Genomic DNA, 24311 nt, shown 5'->3' with positions numbered 1-24311 from the left:
TAATGCTTAATTTTACTCAAAAAGCAAATCAAAGAGAGTGAAAGCTAATTCTTTCTAAGGGTTTATGAACTTAATGATCCTTTTACCTTTTTTATAACAATATTTTTTTTAATGTTGTGTCTAAGAACTCTGGCAATACCAGTTCAACCTTTTAGTATATCACTAGTTGGTCTGTAGCACAGGCTGAATGTTAATTTATTAGATGTACTCAATTATCTCTTGCCTTGTACTTCAATATAATTTAAAAGACATTCAAACATTTTATAATAAATGGAATTTTACAACCTTATTTAAAATGATTAATGTCTTATTAAGTTTTTCAACCTTGGGTGATTTTAGAACAGTTTAGATTTTTTTAAACCAAGAACACTCATAAATACATAAAAAATAAGGCTGTCTCTAAAGAAACTTTAATATACCATGGTGTACCTTAGATTTCTGATTCCCTAAGGAACAAAAATAATCATCAAAAGAGTTTTAAAAATACAACAATATTTAAAATGTCATATTTGAGGCTTACTGAAATGCCTTTCATGTGTATGTATGTCGGTCAGAATAGTGAATTACATGCCAGATTTACCCTCTGAAACTGTGGACCTTACCGTCCAAGCAGCATTCAAGGTTTGGAGTGATGAGACCTTACTTCATTTCAATAGACTTTTCTGGGACACTGCTGACATCATGATCTTCTTTGGATGCAGAGATAATAATGAAGAAACGATTTTCTTTATTGAAGATTTCCCATTTGTGAATACCCTCTCTGTGAAGTGATAGGCTTTGTTATTGTCTTGATGATTTTCCCAGTTATTTTCTGAGTTCCTTCCCTTTTAGAACATGGTGATTTTTCCCCATTTGATGGGCCCTTTTAGACAGCCAGCTCATGCCTTTTTTCCTGGTAAGGGTCTAAAGGTGATGTTTACTTAGATGATGATGAAGTCTGGACAAATGATTCCAAAGGCAAAGATGAATATTCTTCAGGATTTAATGTGGTCATTGAACTTGAAGTATGGTCAAAGTTACAGAAATCTCCCTTTTCAGAGAAAATTGCTTTGTCCAGTTTATGTACATAAGTGGTCAAAATATTGGGATTTCTAGCTCATATCCCCAAATGGCAATTAAGGAAACAAAACAGAGTCAAACAAAATGCTTTTTGAGGTCCTGGAGGGTTAAGCTAACACCATGGGAATTTTGTGGTAACACTATAAGGTTTGACTTGACCCAGTTTTTTTCCCTCAGTGGTTGAAGAAAGTGTAACAGAGTTTACCAATTGTCAATCATTTAAATTGCAGTGTGGTGAAACTATTTACAGTGATTCACAAACAAAACATATTGTCATACATTCAGATATAAGACAATAGTCTTTATTTCATGTTTGATTGCTTTATTTTATATTCCTATTCTTTACTGACATTTTGACTAAATGTTATACTAAGAGGTAGGTAACACAGACATTAAGTATCTATCTACAATGTCTCTACTTTTTCATTAGGGACAAAAGTGTCATTCTGACTATAAGCTGACATACAAAATGTTTCTCATAGTAATCTAATGAACAGTAGAAAAGCTTTCTGTAAAAATTCCCCAAAGTCAGGCAAATGTGGAATTAAGAAGGTGTGTGTGTGTGTGTGTATCAATTACATATAATACTTATGTTTGCCAAATATTTTCTGCCTGATGGCTTGCTGAATCAATAAGAATTATAGTAATTGACATTTTTATTGTTTTTATGTGAATATTGCTAAATACTTAGAAACAACCTAAAGCCTCAGATTTGAATTTCTCTTGTGTGTCTATCTATTATTGCTGGAGAATCAGCAACTGTTTTCACAGTGCCAAAATAAACTTTGAACAAACTCCATTATCATTAATTCAGAATTTAATCCTTTTAGCTACCACACTTTGAGCATTTCCCATTTTCCAGGTACTTTGATACGAATAATGTAAACAACAACAAAAGCTCATTGCTACTGCAGTTACTGAGCTCTTATAATGTGCCAAGTGCTTCACAACTGTATTCTAACACTAACCCTATAAGACTAGTTTTCTTATCCTCACTTCACCATAAGGAAACAGTGGTATGTCTGGTTTCAAGGCCTGTATTTCATTACCAGTTCTGCTGTTTCTTTTACACATCCCAAACTAGTTAGAATTTTAGACATAACATTAGATTGGTGCAAAAGTAACTGGATTTTTCCATTAAAAATAATGTAACAGTTGTGCTGTGCCTATCAAACAGGAAATTTTCCCTCACCCCTTCCCAGGACTCACAGAAGGGGTGGCTTGTTTACTCAGCCGGCAGCTCTCAACCCCTTGCAGAAAGGGGAGCACGCAGAATGGGTGGAGAGGCCGGGATGAGTGCTTCTGGGCGCTGGCAGTAGCAGAACTCTGTGCAGCTCCTCAGCAGCATCGGAGCAGGGGTACCTGCAACCCCCAACCCCCAGAGGGTGTGTGTTACAGTGTGCTCTTTTAGCTTTGCCATCCATGGATGGCTTAAGTATTTAACAACTCAATATGACAGCCCTCTGTATCCCGAGCTCTTGTCTTGTATCCAGGAAGAATTAGGTTGCATGAACAAATTGAAGGTGGTAAATGTGGGGGATTTTATTGCCAATGGAAGTGGCTCTCAGTGGGATGGAGAGCTGGAAAGGGGGTCTTCCCCTGGAGTTCAGCCATTCTGAGCCAAACTCTTCTCCGAGGTCCTGCAGTCAAGCCGTCTCTCTGAAGTCAGGCTAATTCTCGCCGATTGAGCTGCTGCTTTTCTCTCCTTCTCTGCCACTTCACTGCCAGTGGAGCCTGGGGTTTTTATGGGTACAGGATTGGGGGTGGGGTGGGCCAGGGTGGTTTTGGAAAAGGCAACATTCAAGTGGGAAAACAGGGATGTAAAGTTCTCACTTTGGGCCATGGGTTCAGGCTTGAGGGTGGGGCCCTCGCTGGGCACTACCCTCTTCTAACCAGTATTTCCCTGCCTTCTGTCTGTATCACCTATATATTGTATTTGTTTTCCTAAAAGTAAAGTGGCCATAATTATAATTTTCCTCTTATCCATTACTGCCTAGCAACTGAGTCGTCAAAGGGCAAGCAGAATCAATGATGGACTCTCAGTGGCTCCAACATGCCCCCTTGGGCATCATGCCACTGAGGATGGTATCCCCACAGGTTTTGGCTTTGTCCTTCTTCCTTAAATATGCATCAGAGGAGGGATGTAATTAATAAACCTTGAAGAATCAATCTAACAAAATCCTTTAGGAGAACTCTGATTTTTGGGGGCATTTACTTAAGTCATCAACTTCATCTTTCCTCGTAGACTTTAATGTGTTTGCTGTGGTTTCACATGAATTTGGCCTTGGGCCTCCATCACTCCAGTGTCCCTGAGGCTCTGATGTACCGCCTTCTACATCCACCCTAGCAAGAGAAAATGATGCTCTCTGAGGATGATGTCAAAGGCATCTAGATTCTCTATGCTTTGCTTAAGTTTGTTTTTCTTCTTTTTCTAGAAGTATTCATTTGCCTTGCTAATTCCCTAAAAGAGGTTTTCCCAGTCTGTGTGCTGTGAAACTCCAGTATGACAAGAAGCAACCTGATAATTGTTCCAGGTTCAAATAACTTAAGAGAATCACTGCAAGCTCTACCTCTCTCATATTCTCAGGATGTCATGAAATTCTCAGAAGTCCCCCAGGAAAGAGACTCCCTCATGGTTTTTAAATCCAGTATCTCCCAAACTTACTTGATCACAGAAATTTCCCATCCTTCCTTGAAATATGGTCTGAAGTCTTTTTCTTCTTACCTTTCATTTAGACATTATAACTAGAATGCTAATGATTATTAATCAGAGACAGCTTGAAGCGAATCAAGAGGCTATGTTGGGTCACTATTTTCTTACTTTTAGGTCCAAGACAGAGATCACTCAACAGTCACATTCCAGAAAAATGTGATCCAGACTTTATACTTGATACCATCACACAGTTACAAGGGGAATAGTTATCTTTAGGACACAGATGTCTAATTTTGGACCTAATACTGTATGCTCCAGCACAATTTGTTTCCATCCCCGGAAAGGAAGCTTGTTTTCACCCTGTTCCTTTGTGCTGTGCTCATTTTGCCTAGACTAACGCCTTTCTCCAAGACATTTGCGTGGCTGGACCTTTCTTCTCCTTCAGGTCCCAGTCTTAAATATTTCTCATGAGAGAGGCCCTCTGACATTTGATTGAAAGTGTTCACCCTCCTCACCCTGGCTCCAATCGCTCTACAGAATCATTTAACTTTATGTTGTTAATGACACCTACAACTCTCCCAAAATTGCCTTTTTCAATGTCTCTTTTATCTCCTTCTAAGACGTAAGAGTCCTTATCTAGCTTGATCACTCTATATCCCCTGTGCTTATAGCAGTGCCCAGTGGGATGGGCCTAGAGCATTCCTCCTCCAGACAGCTGCATAGCTCACCCCCTCACCTCCCTCAGGTCTTTACTCAAATATCACTTCGTCAGCCAGGTCCTCCCTGACCTCCATATATAAATTACAACATTTCCCTCACCACCCTGATCTTCCTACTCCCTCTCCTCTTTCTTACTCTAGTTTTCTCCTTAGGAAAATACTATGTATTTCTCTAGTAATTGTATCTCTCCCTCCCCGCTAGAGTGTTAGCCTCATGATAACCAGGATCTTGATGTGGTTTGCTCTCTGCTATCTCCTCAGTGCCTACAACAGTTCTAGGCATATGGTTGGCTCTTAATAAATATTTACTGGATGAAAGAATGGACGAAAGGCCACTCAGCCTGTTAAGTGACGGAGTCTGAAATTGAACCATGTCTCTCTGACCCAAGGCTGTGCATTCTTTCACTATGTTAAGCACTGCCCTACAGATGCTTATTCAGGCCTGGTGCTGTGGGTCTCCCAGACCCCAGCAGGCTTCTCCTGATGATGGTGCAAATATTCCTATATTTTGGCTTTTCTTGTGCCAGATTTAATAGACGTTAAGAAAATTTTAAAAGAGTTTTGCTCTTGCAGACTTCTATGAGATGATCTCTCATCTCTAATTGATACAATCTAATTACATAATCTTGCTTTTTAAAGATTATATTTTTCTGGTCTGACCTTTTCCAGTTCCCTGAAGAGGCGATATTGCTAATCCATTCATTTTGGGCTGATTTCCCCAACCACATTGATGTCATTTATGAAGATCCTGTGAAAGATTTACATCCCTCTTCAGAGGTGAATGCCTTCTACTTCTGTTGGGAAAGGAGGGGTCCTGTCAGGATATATGCAGGCTTTTCCACATCTGTCGGAGCATACTGCCCCTGCTAGTCTCAAGTTTGCTGGTATACATGGAAGCCCTGCAGCCCCAACTATGTTCTCCATCACAGTTAGGGTGCCTTTCATCATGTCTGGGATTCCATCATTAAACATTTAGTTCTTTGAAGCTTGGAGGCTTGTTATCCTTTCAACAATTACAAATACAGCCAGGTGTGGTGGCTCACGTCTGTAATCCCAGCACTTTGGGAGGTTGAGGCAGGCGGATTGCTTCAGCTCAGGAATTTGAGACCAGCCTGGGCAACATGGAGAAACTCCAACTCTACAAGAAGTTAAAAAAAATTAGCTGGGTGTGGTGGCATGCACCTGTGGTCCCAGATATTCAGGGGGTTGAGGTAGGAGGATTGCATGAACCCAGGAAGCAAAGGTTCTAGGGAGCCAAGATCGTGGCACTGCACTCCAACCTGGGTGAAAGAGTGAGACCTTGTCTCAAAATAATAATAATAATAATAATAACTACAAATATTTGCAAGAAGAACAAGGCCAATTTTAAAGTTTCCATCATTGGTTGGTGGTACAGTAGGGAGGTTAAGACAGCTAAGGCTAATGGTCTGAGATAATAGAGGGCAGGACAGGAGACACTGATGATGTAGAGTTGAATTACCAAGGTGAGGGGAGAGAGATGAAAATTGATTGAAAGATACCAGAGAAGAATATGTCATTCCTTGCACCAGAATGTCAGCATTGCAAGAGCAGGAATTTTTGTCTGTTTTGGTTACAAACACTTATCTCTAGAACCAAGAACAGTTTCTGGCAGTGAATGAGTGAGCTAATGAATGAATGAATAAATGAATGAATATAATAACCCTTTTCATAGGAGTCATGTAGTGAGTTTAGCTCTTTACCTGCATCATCTCATGAAAGCCTTCATGTGATCCTTCCTTGACAGAGGAGGAAGGGAAGGTTTGCGAAAATGAAACAAACTGCCCAAAGTCAGGGAGCTCATAAACGGCAGAGTTGGGATTTTGGCTGGTGCATCTGACTCCAAGGCCTGGCCTGTGCTCTTAATCCCTGCATGGCTCCATTGGTCTAGTTGAGGGCTGGATCACTGGAGAGGTAAAAGAAACAAACCTCCATCCATACTTCAAAATATTTCTTTGTAATTTACAGTTAGTTTATGATGTTTCTTGCCTTACACATGTTAAGATAGACTATAGGCTAAATATATCAATAAATCAACTTTAAGGAGAGAGGTGAGTGTATGTGTGTGTGTGTGTGAGAGAGAGAGAGAGAGAGAGAGATGGTCCCTGACATATTATAGATGAGTACCCTATTTTTAAGAGAAAAAAATGAATTTCTTGGATTTCTTTTCTTTTTTCTCCCCCACCTTTTTTTTTTTTCTTTTCTTTTTTTTTCAGGTGGAGTATCTCTCTGTTGCCCAGGCTGGAGTGCAGTGGTGTGATCTCGGCTCACTGCAACCCTCTGACTCCTGGGTTCAAGCAATTCTCCTACCTCAGCCTCCCAAGTAGCTGGGATTACAGGCACCTGCCACCACGACCAACTAATTTTTGCATTTTTAGTAGAGACGGGGTTTCACCACATTGGCCAGGCTGGTCTAGAACTCCTGACCTCAGGTGATCTGCCCGCTTCGGCCTCCCAAAGTGCTAAGAAAACAGGCATGAGCCACCATGCCCCTGCCCCTTTTATTTAGCTTTTTAGCAATGCAATTATAACCTTTACCTTCTCTCCGCCAGGCACAGCAAGGTTATCTAACTATGTGTTTACTTAGAAGTTCCACAGAAGAAACCTTGAAGCCAGTCAGGTCTCTGGAACTCTCTTCCACCAGGAGATTGCTTCAATTTACAGCTTACCTCTGCCTGCGATGGCTCCAGCCAGACCACCCAATAGATAAGACACCCGAAGCAAGTCACAAAGCAAGTCACGTAGACCCCACACCTCATTGTTTCCTCCACTACATGCCATTAATGTCAAGCCCTCCTTTTAAAAGCCCTGTCTTCTGCCTGAAGACTGAGGTGGTGGCCTCAAAGGAGGAGCCTGTACTACCACCCCTCAGCTAGCTCCGAAATAGGGTCACTTTCTTTCTACCAGGACTCGCTCCTTTTAATTGGACTCTGCAAGCAGTGAGCGACTGGACTTGCGTTCCATTACAACGTGATGGTTCAGCTTATGATTTTTTGACTTTACAATGGTGTAAAAGATACATGCATTTAGTAGAAACTGTACTTCAAATTTTGAATTTTGATTCAAAATTCTTTATAATAACTTTATTATAAAATGGGCTTTGTGTTAGATGATCTTGCCCAATTTTAGGCTAATGTAAGTGTTTCGCGCACATTTAAGGTAGTCTGAGTTAAGCAATGATATTTGGTAGGTTAGTTGAATCAAATGCATTTTTGACTTATGATATTTTCAATTTATGATGGGTTTATTTGGATGTAACTCCATTGTAAGATGAGGAATATGTATACACACACACGTACTATATATATGTGTATGTAGTGTGTGTGTACGGAGGCAGATTATCTCAAAAATCTTGAGATGTTACATAATTTTTTTCTTCTGAGAAAAGTTTTCATTTCTCAAACATTATGTAATAACGTTACATTCTGTTTTTGTGTATTACTTTGTATCAGATAATTTGCTTTTTAAAAAATATGTAATGACTTCCACTTTAGTGAATTAAGGTAACAAGGTGAGACTAAGTTGTTTAAAAATAGACTTTTGCTTCATTGTTTAAACTTTAGGGATCTTTAAATATAATAAAATTCCTTGTTGTTAAAACCACTAAAGCATTTCTCCATTTTCCTAACTGGTTTTCGTTTCTGTTATTCACTACCAAACAATCTAGATTTTTCCTTTTTCAAAGACATTTGGGAAGGGTTGGGCTAGAATGTGTGTTCTATTCCCGGTTGTTTTCTCTTAGAGTATTTGGTTAAATCTGGCCTAGGTGGACATTCAGTAACCACTCTTTTTTAACCAAACACAAAAAAAATTAAAATTCTTTAGGAGGGGAACCCAGGAAATTAGGACTTGACTTTCAGATGTTATACTCCAGTAAGAACCAAAAATAATTTATTTTTCTTCTTGTAAATTCTTTTAGGAACTTTTGTGGATCAACCCAGTATGAGTATAGCATCTCTGAAGAGCATATGATTCAAATGTTAAAAGTAAATGACCTCCTGAGTTACCAAACCTCTGCTTTGTAGCTACAGCATGTAAAATGAGCTGTTCTTTGTTTTGTTCCACACCTGTTGATGATGCCATGACTGCACAAAAGTAGTGTTTAAAATCAAATTTAGAAGACATTTAGCTTTCCTTTTTTTTTTTTTTTTTAAATGGGGCCTCCCTATCTGTCCTAGGCTCTCCTCAAACTTCACTCCTGGGCTCAAGCAATCCTCCAACCTCAGCCTCCTGAGTAGCTGGGACTATAGGCACGCCCTGTGCCCAGCTAGTTCTCCTTTTTAAGACCATGTAAGCCCAGCTCACGAGGTTATGAAAAAAAGAGAGAAATCGGAAGGTAGAACAAAGTAACCATCAGAGAGTGTCTACAAAAAATTATTACTTCATGCACTTGCAGAGTCAAATCACTTACATTTTAGAAAAATAAACATACTGCTAAGTGCCATCGACAATGAGTTTTTACTATACTCTAAACTGAAGCCAAAATCTTGATCTTAATGGTTCTTTTACTTAAAGATTTTTCATAATTTTAATCCAACTCAAACGGCCAGTTGTTCATGTTATTCCTAGCCTGGGACCCCCCCTGTGCTTTAGTATCCAGCTGTTCATAGATATTTTTGGTTCCCATTTGGGTGACGTTTTGAATTCAAAAACTGATGATGACTTATGTTTTAAAAAGTCCCATATTGCTAATGTCTGAATCAGCAGTAAATACATAATTCTAATTTAGTCCAGTTTTGTTTGTTCATTCTACAGGTTTTCAAATTTCCCAGTGATTTGGTAGACTTGTTAGAACCATTTTTAAATACCAGCTCAGCCCTATTGTGTTAAAGATGACATCTGAAACCACAAATCATTTCACAGTGGTAACCAGAAGGCTTGATTTTGAGTTTAACAATTAACAACCTGATATAAGGACTTGCGTTGACAAGCAGTTTGCCAACACATTATGATGTGATGACACATCCCTATCACCATCTAAAAACACTTTTCCATGAACAATGTTCTATAAACGAGCAGTCTGATTATTTTCTTAATGAATTAATGTTTATTTTAATCTTTGGAGGAATTTTTATTTATTTCTGTTTAAGAAAACTACAGAACATATAATAGTATGTTCTCATTAATCTTTCTGTGTTTTTTCTTTTGTGCTGATTATATTCTTAAATGGAATGAGAAACTAGTAAAATACTCAAGTTGTTTGATAATAAACTTTATTTTTAAAGTTGAAAAATAGTGGCATGTATTTATTTTCATTTGTCATTAAAAATGTTTTTTTTTTGATGGGGGAGGTAATATTGTAATGATCCTCACAAAAAGGCCCTCATTTTAGCCTTCATTTCATTTCCATAGACACTAGCATGGTATCCTATATGGTTGATGCTCAATTAATATATTCATTAAATTGATAGTTAAAAAAGCTTCTTTTCTTGTAGTTTGAAGTGATAACATTTCTACAAATATGTGAAAACCTATAAGAACAGTTAGCCTATTTGATTCTTTTTCTCCACTTTCAAATGTTTAATAAAATGTTATTTGTTTTCCAGCTTCTTAAGCACTTCTTATTATCTAATGAGATTTTAATATATTATGAAAATTTATTTGTAAAAACAAATGCTTTCTAATAAACTAACTTTTATAAGCTTAGTTGATGAATCAAACTTTTTTGGATAATTTTTCACTTAATCTCAAAATTAAATATTATGATACATGGAAGCAACTTAAAATAAATTATTGCTTTGCATTCCTGATTGAGCACCAATCTAATCTTGAACTCACTGGAAGCAATCTATTTGAAAGGGTATATTTGGCTGTATTTTGTTTGGATAAAGGCATATAGTAAATTTCCCTCAAATGATCACATACATGTTGTAGGCTTTTCTGATTTTTCTCTAGGGCACTGGCTACTCTAGATTATAGGATTTTACTCATATGTTAGGATACCCGTTTTATACTCACCCTAAAGCTGTATTTATTCATGCTCCTTCTCTTTGTCTTACTATGTTCCTGACCTGAGCATCATTTTCTTTCTGACTCTTAGTCACTCAAGTTAACCTGCATTTCCAATCATTTATTTAAAGAAGTCCAATAAATCCAACGATCATGGCCTATATTGCTCTACCCATTTACTTCTGCAGGGGACCAAAGATGGCACTTTGATTTCACAGTACTGAATGTGTGATGTTCTGAAAGGAATAATAGGGTAGAGGCCCCTAGGACTATTTTCCTGAGTGGTTGGACCAACAGTACTTCTATTATTCAAACTTAAAAATGGAGAAACTTGAAATTGGCCTACTGCAGCCCTAGTTTTCTTGGGCACTCCCTGAGGTGTAGGAACCAAACAGCTCAGCTTTTAAGAAAATATCTGAGAATGGAAAGGGTGGAGGTCATAATTAGACAGGACGGTGGTCAAGAACATTGAGTTTTGAGTTATTGGCCTAGGTTCAAATCCTGGTATCATTTATAAGCTATATGACTATATACAAGTATTTCTCAGTGTATCAGATTATTCATATGTAAAATGGAAAACAAGCTTTCTGACAGCACCTATGTGGCTGTTGTAAGGATTAAATGAGATAATGCCTTTTAAACCGAGAATGCAGTAATCCCTGTTTGTGCTAGCCATTACAGTTGTTCCATTCCAATGTAATTCTTCTACCTCTGTCTGGATCTGTAGGGAATTTATGCAGGACTCCATATTTGTTGAGAGGTCATGCCAGTGTGTTTAAATTCCAACCATGGGGCTCAATCCTGTGGTTGTGCTGTAGCACCTCCAAGTCATCAAGCTTGGTTTTGGTCCAATATCGTGAACTTCAGGTAGACACAAGACATCTCTCTGTAGTTACTCTAGAGAAAATGCAGTTTATAATTTACCAGGCTGTAGTAAACATTCTAGAAGCAGTACTAAGTTTCTCTTTATGGAAGTAAACATGCCATCTTGATACACTTATTATATGAAGAAGCAAAAGTAGCTACGTTCTTACAGAAGGCAAAAAAAAAATTTTTTTGCTAAGTGAAGTAAAAAATATACTACTCTCTGCTTCTTCCCACAGTATCCATAAATATGCTGAGGCCGTTTATTTTGCCAGATGGGTTTTGAGACCCTGCTGAAACAAGAGATGCTCTCATTTATATTTCCCTCAAATTCTACCACAAACCACACTTGGGAGGGAAAAGAAAAAGTCGCCATGTAAGCATATTTACCTTCAAGTGACTAGGAAGTGGAAACCTATCCATAAGTGATGACTCACCATTGCAGGCCTATAAAAGTAAAGGTAATCTCTGCGGAAAGACAACAGTCCCCAGGCATCACCATTCAAGATGCATCCAGGGGTCCTGGCTGCCTTCCTCTTCTTGAGCTGGACTCATTGTCGGGCCCTGCCCCTTCCCAGTGATGGTGATGAAGATGATTTGTCTGAGGAAGACCTCCAGTTTGCAGAGGTAGAGTATCTTGCCAATCCTGATGATGCGGTTGGTACATCTCAGAAATGTCCTTCTCTTTTAAATGCAGTTCATTTTGGTCTCTTTTCTAGCGCTACCTGAGATCATACTACCATCCTACAAATCTCGCGGGAATCCTGAAGGAGAATGCAGCAAGCTCCATGACTGACAGGCTCCGAGAAATGCAGTCTTTTTTCGGCTTAGAGGTGACTGGCAAACTTGACGATAACACCTTAGATGTCATGAAAAAACCAAGATGCGGGGTTCCTGATGTGGGTGAATACAATGTTTTCCCTCGAACTCTCAAATGGTCCAAAACGAATTTAACGTACAGGTAAATCATAGGCTATCTTTCTTTCATATTTGTTAGTCTTTTCTTGTAGTATTAAATGTCTAATATTAAGTAGGCCTTACTATTTAATTGGCAGTTAAATTCCAGAATAGCTTTAATATGGTTGCCAAGAATGCCTCATAACATCTATTATTGTTATATTAACTCAGCATTATTTTTTAGTGGGCATCTCAAAGTATTTCTTTTAGAGATGAAATCAAAAGAGAAATAAAAGTAGGTTAAAGAAAATTTGCAAACATAGTACATTAGGTGTATTTATTACAACGGTGCTCAAGATGAAGAGTTCCACTCTTTCTAGAAACTTTACAGAGCTATTTCATTTATTTGGGCTATATCAATGTAATCTAAACTTTTAGCATGCAAAATAAATTATATTAAACAATGGAATATTTTAAATTTAAGATGCCATATGGTCAGATATTTGGAGATACTCAAATGTGACTGAATTTTTGACTTTTTATTCTTGTATGGCATCATAATCAGTACATTATTTGAAACAATAAACCTCTAGTAGAACTTTCAAAGAAATTATTGCATTTTGAATTGAAAAGCAATATACCAAGAAAATGTATTCTAAAATAGCTGTCACTTTCCAAAAAGTTCATTGAAAATTTCTCTGTTAAATAGAATTGTGAATTACACCCCTGATATGACTCATTCTGAAGTCGAAAAGGCGTTCAAAAAAGCCTTCAAAGTTTGGTCTGATGTAACTCCTCTGAATTTTACCAGACTTCACGATGGCATTGCTGACATCATGATCTCTTTTGGAATTAAGGGTAATGATGCACATTTATTTTACAAACATTTTTATATTTTAATTCTTAGTTGGTTCCATTTTAAAATTATTTCTTTCAGTCATTCATTACTTTTTAAAGCATTCAACACTAATTTACCAAACACCTGTGCTAAGTATTCCTGGATGTGATAAGACTCCTAACCCTTGCTTTTGTGTGTAGAGCATGGCGACTTCTACCCATTTGATGGGCCCTCTGGCCTGCTGGCTCACGCTTTTCCTCCTGGGCCAAATTACGGAGGAGATGCCCATTTTGATGATGATGAAACCTGGACAAGTAGTTCCAAAGGTAATGTTTCTTATAAAGATATCATTTATGTGTTATTAGACAGTGAACACACTGGTATGAAGTTAAAACTCATAAAAGTTAAATATATTTGGTATTTGACTATATTTTCTTAAATAAAGTTTATCTTAGACGTATTAGTGTCTCTACAAGTGACATTTCTACAAATTGATATAAACATTAAAAAATGAACAAAATCTGCTTAATCTGTCACTGTGGCTTGAGGGATACTAATGAACTTTGAAGTAGGACCAAAATGTTTATGTTTGTCAGCCAACATGTTATTACTGCAAATTACCTTTTGGCATGTTGAAGAATTACAGTTTATTATAAATATCTAACTAAAAACTACCAGGGCTGGATCTATGGGTCATACATGAATTAGATGAAATAGTTTTTTCCTTGGTAGAAATATGTTCAATCAAATTTCTGTTTCCCATTATATGAGTTGCTTGATTCAGTCTTCTCTATATATTGTAAACACTATTCTTAAAAACCTAGACAGATTCTTACTCCAAACAGCATGAAACAGACAAGATGATGGTTGTATTTACAAGAGCAAAATGAAACTGAATGTTGAATGAGATCAGTTAGTAGTTAAATCTTCAAGTCTCAGAATAATTGGGAATGTTAACTTAGGAAGAAAAGCCATAGATTGTTTTAACTAGGACTTAGTTATGACAAGTAGACGTTGTCTTCATAGACAGCTGAGTTTTATTTTTCATTTAAATAAAAAAGATTATTTCTCCAAAGAATAAAACTGGGCCTTACATGATCAGTGTCTCAACTCTAATACCTCCAATCTGTCTATGGAGGGAAAAGTGAAAATTTACATATTTATGTTCTGGGTATTTCACAGGTAAGAATGGTTTCAGGGAGAAGAAATAATATCCAGCATTGTTAAGGCAGAATCACAGTAAGCCTCAAATTTAGGTTCCTTTATAAATTCTGGGTTTGAAATATTTAATTGAAGTGAATGAAAACATCGACAAACAAGTCTGGATTCATTTTTCAGCGGAAGGCCAAGAGCGGTATCCATTACTAGTCATGCGATGAAGAATTAGTTAACACTCAGATTATGCGACCTCTAATTGCTTTCATGGTCTGCAAGATTTGCTGGGTTGGTTCATTTTCTTCATGCACAGGCTACAATAGCAAAGGGTATTTAAGGTCAAATGGAATCCACTGGCTCTAGTTTTCAGGTAATCTAAGCACAAGTAACAACAATCCTATTGCCTTACACTTCTTATTTTTCTTTTAGTTTTTTAATTTTCTTTTTTCCAGTTTGAAATACCTGCATTAGGAGGCTCAAAATTGGCAGACAGAATGCTTAGAGGGAACAATGTAAACACAGTGACATAGTGGTCTTCTAGAGTAGAGAAAAGATGGCTAATCATGTCTACAGTTTCTGTTTCTCCAGAACCCAGAGTCTAGAGACGTTCTGGAAAGAATCATTTGGCTGGAATTTGCTCCCAAGAGTATACACAGAGAACCTATTTAGTGCATCCTCCATCCTTGTACCATCCCTTTGGATGCTGCCTCCTGATTGGAGGATGTTCTGGGCAGCACCCTAGCTAGGTACCACCCTATGTGATTTCCCCACTCCTCGTTTAAGGTAATCTCTGTCCACTTCCCTCACCTGACCTGAGAATACTAAGAGCAAATCAGGAGTTCTAGTGTCTTCACAGTAAATCCTTATTAATTACTAATTACATGAGAGTAATCTGTTGACATTCTAATTGTGTAGGCAGCTATAATCAAAAGAACACTAAATTATTTATAAGGATTAAATCAATACTTTGAGTCTTCCTTCAAGCAACTGAATATTGATTTTAAAAAGTAAGAGACTGAAGAAAGAGAAAAGAAAGAGTATATAGCCAAGAAAGAAACATACCAAATAGATAAAATGATATTCCTTTCATTGCCTGGTCACTAGAATTCCTTTTTTTCTCATTGTTGCTTTGTTTTCTTACAGGCTACAACTTATTTCTTGTTGCTGCCCATGAGTTTGGCCACTCCTTAGGTCTTGACCACTCCAAGGACCCTGGAGCACTCATGTTTCCCATCTACACCTACACCGGCAAAAGCCACTTTATGCTTCCTGATGACGATGTACAAGGGATCCAGTCTCTCTATGGTAACTCAGTTATAGAAATAGAATATGATCAGTTATAAAAGCAGAAGAAACCCATGCATTTATTTTCTAAATTGCAGTCATGCTGCATAATGCTGTTTTGGTACAGCGATGCGCATGTATGACAAAGGTTTCCTAATACTGTAATACTGTATTTTTAATGTACCTTTCTTAAGTTTAGATACACTTAATACTCACCATTGTGTTACATGTGCCTACAGTACTCAGTACAGTAATATGCTGGACAGGCTTCTAGCCTAGGAGCAATAGGCTGTACCATATAGCCTGTATCTGTGGTAGGTTATATATCTAGGTTTGTGTAAGTACACACTACGATGTTCACCCAATGACAAAATCTCCTAACAAGACATTTTTCAGAATGTATCCCTGTTGTTAAGCAACACATGACTCTACTAATTGAATTTACCACTGCCAATGCTGCTTTCTTGGTTTTGTTGTTAAAACCTAGGAAAACATACCCATTTTTTCTTTCCAAATCTAACTACCCACTCAAATAGAAAAGATTTCATTCTCCAAATTTTTGCAGACTATAACTCCTTGTATTTGTATATTATACATTGCAATGTGCATTTGATATCCTCAAAACACCTCTGCAATAAGAAACAAAAATATTTTATTCCCCATTTAACCAATGAAGAAACAAAGCCCTGTAGAGTTTAAGTAGCATACCTATAGTAACATGGTTGGTGGTGAAAGTGAGATCCTAAGGCTTTTAGAAATTCCAAGTACTCTTTCAACCAGTCCAATTTGGCACAGTAGAAACCTCTCAAGTGGCCTGCGGTACTTTTTAATCAACATCTACAGTAACCATTGTAAAAAAAAATTCTTCCTTTTCACTTCCCCCCCAAATTTTCAATAATATTTACAAAATAATTAAATTTCAACCCAAGTATTTATTTATAGATGACCTGTTATAGAGTTAAAGCCACAGTACACAGTCATCAGTGTAAACACTTCTAGAGCACATAGTTCAGCAAACTTGCTCATATCACCCAACCCATTCTTTTACCCTCTAGATTTGAATCTATCACAGTAGCTAGCATAGCCATGGGCATGAACTTGAAGATGGCAAAGGGAATTTGCAAATTTATTTTGCAATTATTATTTCTACATTATTATGACTCAGGGACTGATGAAAGAACTAATATAAACTAGACAGAAAGAAAAACAGTGTAGGATTATTATTATTATGTACTGCACCCCCATCCCGTCTGCACTCATGGGAGATGGTTGGAAATTTACCAACATGTGGCAAGTCACATTAGTGCTGAAGGCCTGGCTTGTCACAGCTGAGATACAGCTGCACCGTGGCAAACTGGTGAAGCAACATTAGCTGATGTTGACAGCTAGTAAAATAGTCAAGAGGAGGAGGCAAGATGAGGGCTTTTGCAGGAAAAATATACCATCAAAAATGGCTTTCAGGGGAATCTAGTTTTCAAGAGCAGTCTGTCAATAGATTGTGCAAGGTGTAGGGAAAATTTCTTCAAATTCTGTTGCTTTTTTCCCTCCTTTTTATTATCAACCTCAAGAAACCTAAGTTTATAGTTCTAAAGAATCTCGAGAGGTCTTGAAGGATGGAAGTGGAGGGGAGGAAGGAAGGAAGATTACACGGTACTTGCACCATAATGTAGCAGCCCCAGGACCTACGGCTTTTCCTGGAGAAATCCTCTCCCACTGTCCATCAGCAGATCAGCCTGTTGTGCTGTGACTCAGGTTATCAGTAATGTCACACTCATAGCTTCTCTCTTGCCTTTCACGACTGCAGGTCCAGGAGATGAAGACCCCAACCCTAAACATCCAAAAACGCCAGACAAATGTGACCCCTCCTTATCCCTTGATGCCATTACCAGTCTCCGAGGAGAAACAATGATCTTTAAAGACAGGTACTCTTGAGATTCTTTCATAAAGTCTGTATGTGACAAACATCTGTGAGGCTGTTTCTGCATATCGCCAAAACATCCTGTCAGACTTCCAAAGGCGAAGTTAACAGTAAAAATGGGCAGGCAGTTTATTTACATATTTCAGATCGAATAAATGACTGATGGATAAATGTTTTACTTTTCAATCTATAACCTTGACATTGTGTAGCTTCTTTTTACGTCTCTAGTTACAGTCTTTCTTATAAACATAACCAAGAAAATCTAGAAATCCAATTTATTTTAAAAACAGAGAAGCATTGAAAATAATTGCCGTATTAATAAATAGTTACTCGTTAGGCCCATGCATATTCATTTTGGTATGGAAAGACTTTGATTCTGGATACATATGTTGGAATTTGAGGGATGGAATGAAACGAACCTAGAAATGCAATATAAAATTTTAATTTCTACATTGTTCTAGTATGTTTTTTGTTCATTCATTCATTCATTCATTGATTCCTCATCTGTGATCCAATAGCATGTTTACCCCCTCTGTTATAACTCTAATTACATTGTACTTGTGGGGCGGGGGGTGGTTCTCATGCATCAGTTTTCCCAGGCCATGAGACCATGGAAGACATAGTTCATGTAAATCATATCTTCTCTCTGGAGGCCAACACAATGCCTGGCACATTTGCTTGCCCCTGGCAAGATACCCAAAATTGAGCAAGACTGTTTCAACCTGCAAAGAACTTAGAGACCTCACAAAGGCTCTGTGAGATTTCAAAGTTGAATACCTTATGCTAGTTAGGATAGCACAACTTGTCACTGGCACTTAAAGGGTAATGGAATTTTTTTTCCCTTCACAGGTGGGAGGTATTGATTGTATCTAACTTATCTGTGTTGATGTGGGGAGAGGTGACTAGCAGGATAGAAATATTGCACTTAAAAATGTGACAGAAAACTCCATTTTACTTTTGTGTTAGATTCTTCTGGCGCCTGCATCCTCAGCAGGTTGATGCGGAGCTGTTTTTAACGAAATCATTTTGGCCAGAACTTCCCAACCGTATTGATGCTGCATATGAGCATCCTTCTCATGACCTCATCTTCATCTTCAGAGGTAAGCTTTCCACAGAGGAGGCCTCACATAAGACCAGGGGAGGCAGTGCTGAATTTGATGCCACTAGAGATTCAGTAAAATGATCACTACTGAAAATATACCTAAATTAAAGACCAAGTACTAAAAAAATGGAGCCAGAAAGTACCTGAAACCATTCTACCATGGATCTCCAAACTGAACATATAAAAGGTCTACATTATTAGTCTTGTCATATCCACTCTTTCTTTCATATGAATCTTGTCAGTTTTTTTCTCTTAGTTCCACTTAAAAATTGTTATTGAGAAAACATTATAACAATATATTCTGAAAAAGTGTAAAAAATATTATGAGTCATTCTTCCTTCTGAGAAGTCAGTTTATTTCATTTGCTCATTTTCATTATGTAATACATATTTTTACATCTGTATTTTCATAGTATAGATACACTTTTATGTTCTACTGCTTTCCTTGACATAAAATTATGACCAATATCCAAATTGCTACTTTGTCTTTATGACCATAATTTAAAATGATTACGTAACTTTCTGCTGGCACTGTTTCTATTGTTCAACTATTTATAATATTAATGTTATAATAAAGCTACCTTTTAGAGAAGAAAATAACTTTCAAACTGGTATGAAATTTGAGTTTTCAATCTAATTTACTCTTCCTACTGTGTTCTTTATTCATGTAGAAATTTTAATGTATTTTTTTCACCTAGCTTTAAACTTAATATTCACAGCTAATAAATTGCCAAGTTAATTGTGATATTTGATTAGCTATATTCATAATTGGGAAGTTAAGATCCTAAGTTTTATTTTTTTGTTTCAAGAATGCTTATATTTTTATGTTTCATAAACATGATGACTGTAAATACTAAATATTTTATTAATATTTCTAAATGTATAAATGGGCCTGTCTTTAAGCACATGTCTACATATGTAAGTCCTAATAGATTCCCTTGGATAACAGAACTGTTATTTCACTCATTCCAGGTAGAAAATTTTGGGCTCTTAATGGTTATGACATTCTGGAAGGTTATCCCAAAAAAATATCTGAACTGGGTTTTCCAAAAGAAGTTAAGAAGATAAGTGCAGCTGTTCACTTTGAGGATACAGGCAAGACTCTCCTCTTCTCAGGAAACCAGGTCTGGAGGTATGGCAGCAGTAGGTACTGACCCATCTGTGTCATAGCCGCAAAGTGCCTCAAACATCTGTCACTACTATAAATTATTCCTACACACTATTGTAAATGTCATACTAGTCATTCATTTTTATTCCATGTCAGCTCTTTCAGGCAGCCCCTCAGACATGTATTTAAAAGTCTCAAGCTCTCTTGAACACACACACACATACACACACACACACACACACACACACACACACACACACTACTCAAACATTCCTCTTCTCAAACATTCTTTTCTTAGCCATTTGTTGTGACTCTCAACCATCTTTGGCACCCCCTCTTTCTTTTTTTTGAGACTGAGTCTTGCTGTGTTACCCAGGCTTGAGTGTAGTGGCATGATCTTGGCTCACTGTAACCTCTGCCTCCTGTATTCAAGCAATTCTCATGTCTCGTGTCTCAGTCTCCCAAGAAGCTGGGATTACAGGCATGTGCCACTACACCCAACTAATTTTTGTATTTTTAGTAGAGATGGGGTTTTGCCACATTGGTCAGGCTTCTGGCTTCCAGCAATCCACCTGCCTCAGCCTCCCAAAATGCTGGGATTACAGTCGTGAGCCACCACACCCGATTGGCACCTTCTCTTTCTAATCTTTCTCTTGTATTCTCTTTCTTGTCACTTTCTCCTAATTTACATGTAGCTCCATCTTCCATGGCCAAAGAGGATACCAGCATGAGTACAGGAAAAGATTGGTTGAGAGAAGGCCCTCGTATCTGCAGAGTTAGCTGATCCACTGAAGAGGTTGACCAGGAAGCTGACAGGCCCGTAGTTTATAAAGGGAAACTTTCTGAAGGGCAAGTGAAGCTGGAATGTTTCAAAAATATGTAAAGATTTAAGCAGTGTTGACATCAACAACATTTAGGAGTCCAGATTCAAGTCTATATTTGGGAATGGGAATATCTCATCAGTACCCTACATTCGAAATGTTTAAAATGGAAACTTTCCTCCCTCTCTACATACACACAGTCACACACACACATGCGTACCCGCACACACGCACATACCTGTATATATCATCTTTGCCTTTTGACTTATTTCTGACAATGACATTTACAACATTCTAGAAATCACTGCCAGCTTCTACCAGGTACCGCATTTCATTCCCTACCTCCATGAGAAGTATATGGTTCAGTCAGGATTAATTCCTTACTGCATCTCAGATATGCTGTTCTTTTATATCCCCTTAAGCTTCTCTTATGCAATTTTTTTTTTTTTTGCCAGGAGATCCTTCCCTGCATCTCTCCCTCTTGAAATTCTACCCATTGTTTAAAGTTCATTCGAAATATCATTTCATCTACAAAGCCTTTTTTGATTTCCCCATTCAGGGGTTATTGCCCGGCTTCCTGTACTCCCAGGACATTTCATAATTACTCTCTCATGCTTGACTTCTATTGCCTGGCGTTGCAGTTATGTGTATACACATGCCTTAGCTTTACTGGTAGTTTAGTGGTTCTTATCTTTTACTTGTCGGAACATACCTCCAAGATATTCAAAAAGCTCTCATCAGTAACAGTAGTGGCACCTTATGGGAGCCTGTTTTCCTAGGTTAATTTTAGGATATGTTTGCTTGGTTAGGGTGTGGCTGTGGGCAGGGGAGAAGGAGCTTGAAATATGCAGTTATGGAAGGGGAAAGCTATGCTTCCCTTCCTACCTTTAGTATTACCATATGCCCCTACAACTTTTTAGTACATAAATTAAACCTTAAATATTTTTGTAGCCATTACTGTACTTAGCAAGTTGTCTTACACATAGTGGGAGATCAATAGCTAATTGTTCTATGCACAAACATGCATTTATTTCATGCTTAAGAACATGTTCCTAATGACATACTTTTATAACAGATATATCATTTGTGAAATGGAAATGAGCTTGTAACTCTCTTTAAAAAGATGGCCTTTGGGCAAGTCAACAAATACTCATCAAGCATCCACTGTACACTCAGTATTCTCATTCCTAATTTTAAAAAGCTACCAGATGTTTTAAGTGGACTTAAAATTTTAAAATTCTTGTCAATTTTGAAAGATGCCATTATATCTATTGTATTATTTCTAAGGTACTTTCTAAGAAATTTAACTGACTTAAGAGTTTTTTTTCTTTAAATAGATATGATGATACTAACCATATTATGGATAAAGACTATCCGAGACTAATAGAAGAAGACTTCCCAGGAATTGGTGATAAAGTAGATGCTGTCTATGAGAAAAATGGTAAGTAGTTACATTGCATTGACTTTAAAGACGAGCTTCTGTAAGCCCCTCAAAACTCTTTTCTGTACAAAGCATTTTTATATAGGACCTAGATGTGTTAATAAATGTATGGCAGTTAAGGAATTAATCATTCCTGTGTGGCTACCTACAAAGACAGCAAACAACAACAACAACAAAAACATGGTTAGAATAAATAAGAATTTTACTTAATGATTGCTAATTCTATAAATATGAGATGCTAAACCTTCAACATTACTTTAATCTATGCTTGAAGATGCCAAAATGCAAAGGATATTGCCAGAATTCAAACTGGGTGTGGAGTGGGAAGTAATTTATATATAAAGACTCATAACTACCAAAACTATATAGTGATTTTTACTTCAATTATGTTCTCAGCAATTTTTTTTTTTTTTTGACAGAGTCTCACTCTGTCGCCCAGGCTGGGGTTCGGTGGCATAATCTCAGCTCGCTGCAACCTCTGCCTCCCTGGTTCAAGAGATTCTCCTGCCTCAGCCTCCAGAGTAGCTGGGATTACAGGTGCCTGCCACCATGCCCGGCTGATTTATGTATTTTTAGCAGAGATGGGGTTTTGCCATATTGGCCGGGCTGGTCTTGAACTCCTGGACTCAAGCGATTCACCCGCCTCGGCCTCCCAAAGTGCTCAGATTACAGGCCTGACCTCACCGACCTCCTTTAACTATGAGAAGAGATATTATTGATAGCTTATAACAAATATCAGGCTGGGTGTGGTGGCTCATGCCTGTAATCTGAGCACTTTGGGAAGCTGAGGCGGGCGGATCACTTGAGGTCAGGAGTTCAAGACCAGCCTGACCAACATAGCGAAACCCCATCTCTACTAAAAATACAAAAAAAAAAAAAAAAAAATAGCTAGGCGTGGTGGCGTGCACCTGTAATCCCAGCTAGTCAGGAGGCTGAGGCAGGAGAATCACTTGAATTTAGGAGTCAGAGGTTGCAGTGAGCCAAGATCACTGCCACTGCACTCCAGCCTGGACGACAGAGTGAGACTCTGTCTCATATACACACACAAAAATCGATAATCCAAGTAGCAAAACTGTCTAGGAAGATTCACACCTTAAAAGAACAACTAAAAAATAAAAATAAAAAAATAAAAAATTTAAAAAGGAACAACTATTAAAGCACTAATAGAGTTTAAAAAGAAAAAGGTTGAAATTCCTACAAATGGGATCTAAGAGATTGAACCATTAATATTAACTGGATTAAAACCTTATTATTTTCAAACTCTGAAATTGTCTTTATGCTTTTTCTTGTAGGTTATATCTATTTTTTCAATGGACCCATACAGTTTGAATACAGCATCTGGAGTAACCGCATTGTTCGCGTCATGCCAGCAAATTCCATATTGTGGTGTTAAGTGTCTTTTTAAAAATTGTTATTTAAATCCTGAAGAGCATTTGGGGTAATACTTCCAGAGAGTGTGGGGTGGGGGAAGGAGAGCTATCAGGAGAAAGCTTGGTTCTGTGAACAAGCTTCAGTAAGTTATCTTTGAATATGTAGTATCTATATGACTATGCGTGGCTGGAACCACATTGAAGAATGTTAGAGTAATGAAATGGAGGATCTCTAAGGAGCACCTGATTCTTGTTGCTGTACAAAAGCAATGGTTGATGATATTTCCCACACCACAAATGGGACACATGGTCTGTCAATGAGAGCATAATTTAAAAATATATTTATAAGGAAATTTTACAAGGGCATAAAGTAAATACACTCATATAATGAATAAATCATTCTTACTAAAAAGTATAAAATAGTATGAAAATGGAACTTTGGGAGAGCCATACATAAAAGAAATAAACCAAAGGAAAATGTCTGTAATAAAAAGACTGTAACTTCCAAATAAATAATTTTCATTTTGCACTGAGGATATTCAGATGTATGTGCCCTTCTTCACACAGACACTAACAAAATATCAAAGTCATTAAAGACGGGAGACAAAAGAGCAGTGGTAAGACTAGTAGATGTGGCCCTTGAATTCTGTTTAATTTTCACTTTTGGCAATGACTCAAAGTCTGCTCTCATATAAGACAAATATTCCTTTGCATATTATAAAGGATAAAGAAGGATGATATATTTTTATTAAAATATTTCAGGTTTTTCAGAAGTCACACATTACAAAGTTAAAATTGTTATCAAAATAGTCTAAGGCCATGGCATCCCTTTTTCATAAATTTTTTGATTATTTAAGACTAAAAGTTGCATTTAAACCCTATTTTACCAAGCTAATTATTTTAATTGTCCAGTTTGCCTTGGATATATAGGCTATTTTCTAAAGACTTGTGTAGCATGAAATAAAATATATCTTATAAAGTAGAAGTATATATATTAAAAGAGAGACATCCAAATTTTTTTTGAAATCAGTCTACTAGATTGTGATCCCTTGAGATATGGAAAGATGCCTTTTTTTTCTCTGCATTTAAAAAAATCCCCCAGCACTTCCCACAGTG

The 24311-nt window shown here is 37.3% G+C and overlaps 1 protein-coding gene across 1 annotated transcript; it reads left to right on the top strand.

The window, feature by feature from the left end:
- Positions 1 to 11742: 11742 nt before the first annotated feature.
- On the top strand, positions 11743 to 23728 carry MMP13 (matrix metallopeptidase 13). The gene is made up of 10 exons (XM_009246997.3): positions 11743 to 11889; positions 11982 to 12223; positions 12869 to 13017; positions 13198 to 13323; positions 15296 to 15457; positions 17241 to 17358; positions 18321 to 18454; positions 19428 to 19587; positions 21722 to 21825; positions 23118 to 23728. Exons 1-10 carry the CDS (start codon positions 11770 to 11772, stop codon positions 23216 to 23218), a joined length of 1416 nt encoding a protein of 471 aa, XP_009245272.2. The 5' UTR covers positions 11743 to 11769; the 3' UTR covers positions 23219 to 23728.
- The last annotated feature ends 583 nt before the right edge of the window (positions 23729 to 24311 follow it).

This window comes from Pongo abelii, chromosome 9, assembly GCF_028885655.2.
Source record: "Pongo abelii isolate AG06213 chromosome 9, NHGRI_mPonAbe1-v2.0_pri, whole genome shotgun sequence".
Taxonomy (NCBI): Eukaryota; Metazoa; Chordata; class Mammalia; order Primates; family Hominidae; genus Pongo; species Pongo abelii.
This window is presented reverse-complemented; position numbering and strand designations above follow the sequence as displayed.

What these genes read in the sequence shown, in the direction of transcription:
- MMP13 (XM_009246997.3), top strand. Translation starts at nt 11,770, where the DNA reads ATGCATCCAGGGGTCCTGGCTGCCTTCCTCTTCTTGAGCTGGACTCAT. An exon ending in CTGGACAAGTAGTTCCAAAG is followed by an intron (nt 13,324 to 15,295) that starts GTAATGTTTCTT and finishes GTTTTCTTACAG; the next exon opens with GCTACAACTTATTTCTTGTT. An exon ending in TCAGGAAACCAGGTCTGGAG is followed by an intron (nt 19,588 to 21,721) that starts GTATGGCAGCAG and finishes TTCTTTAAATAG; the next exon opens with ATATGATGATACTAACCATA.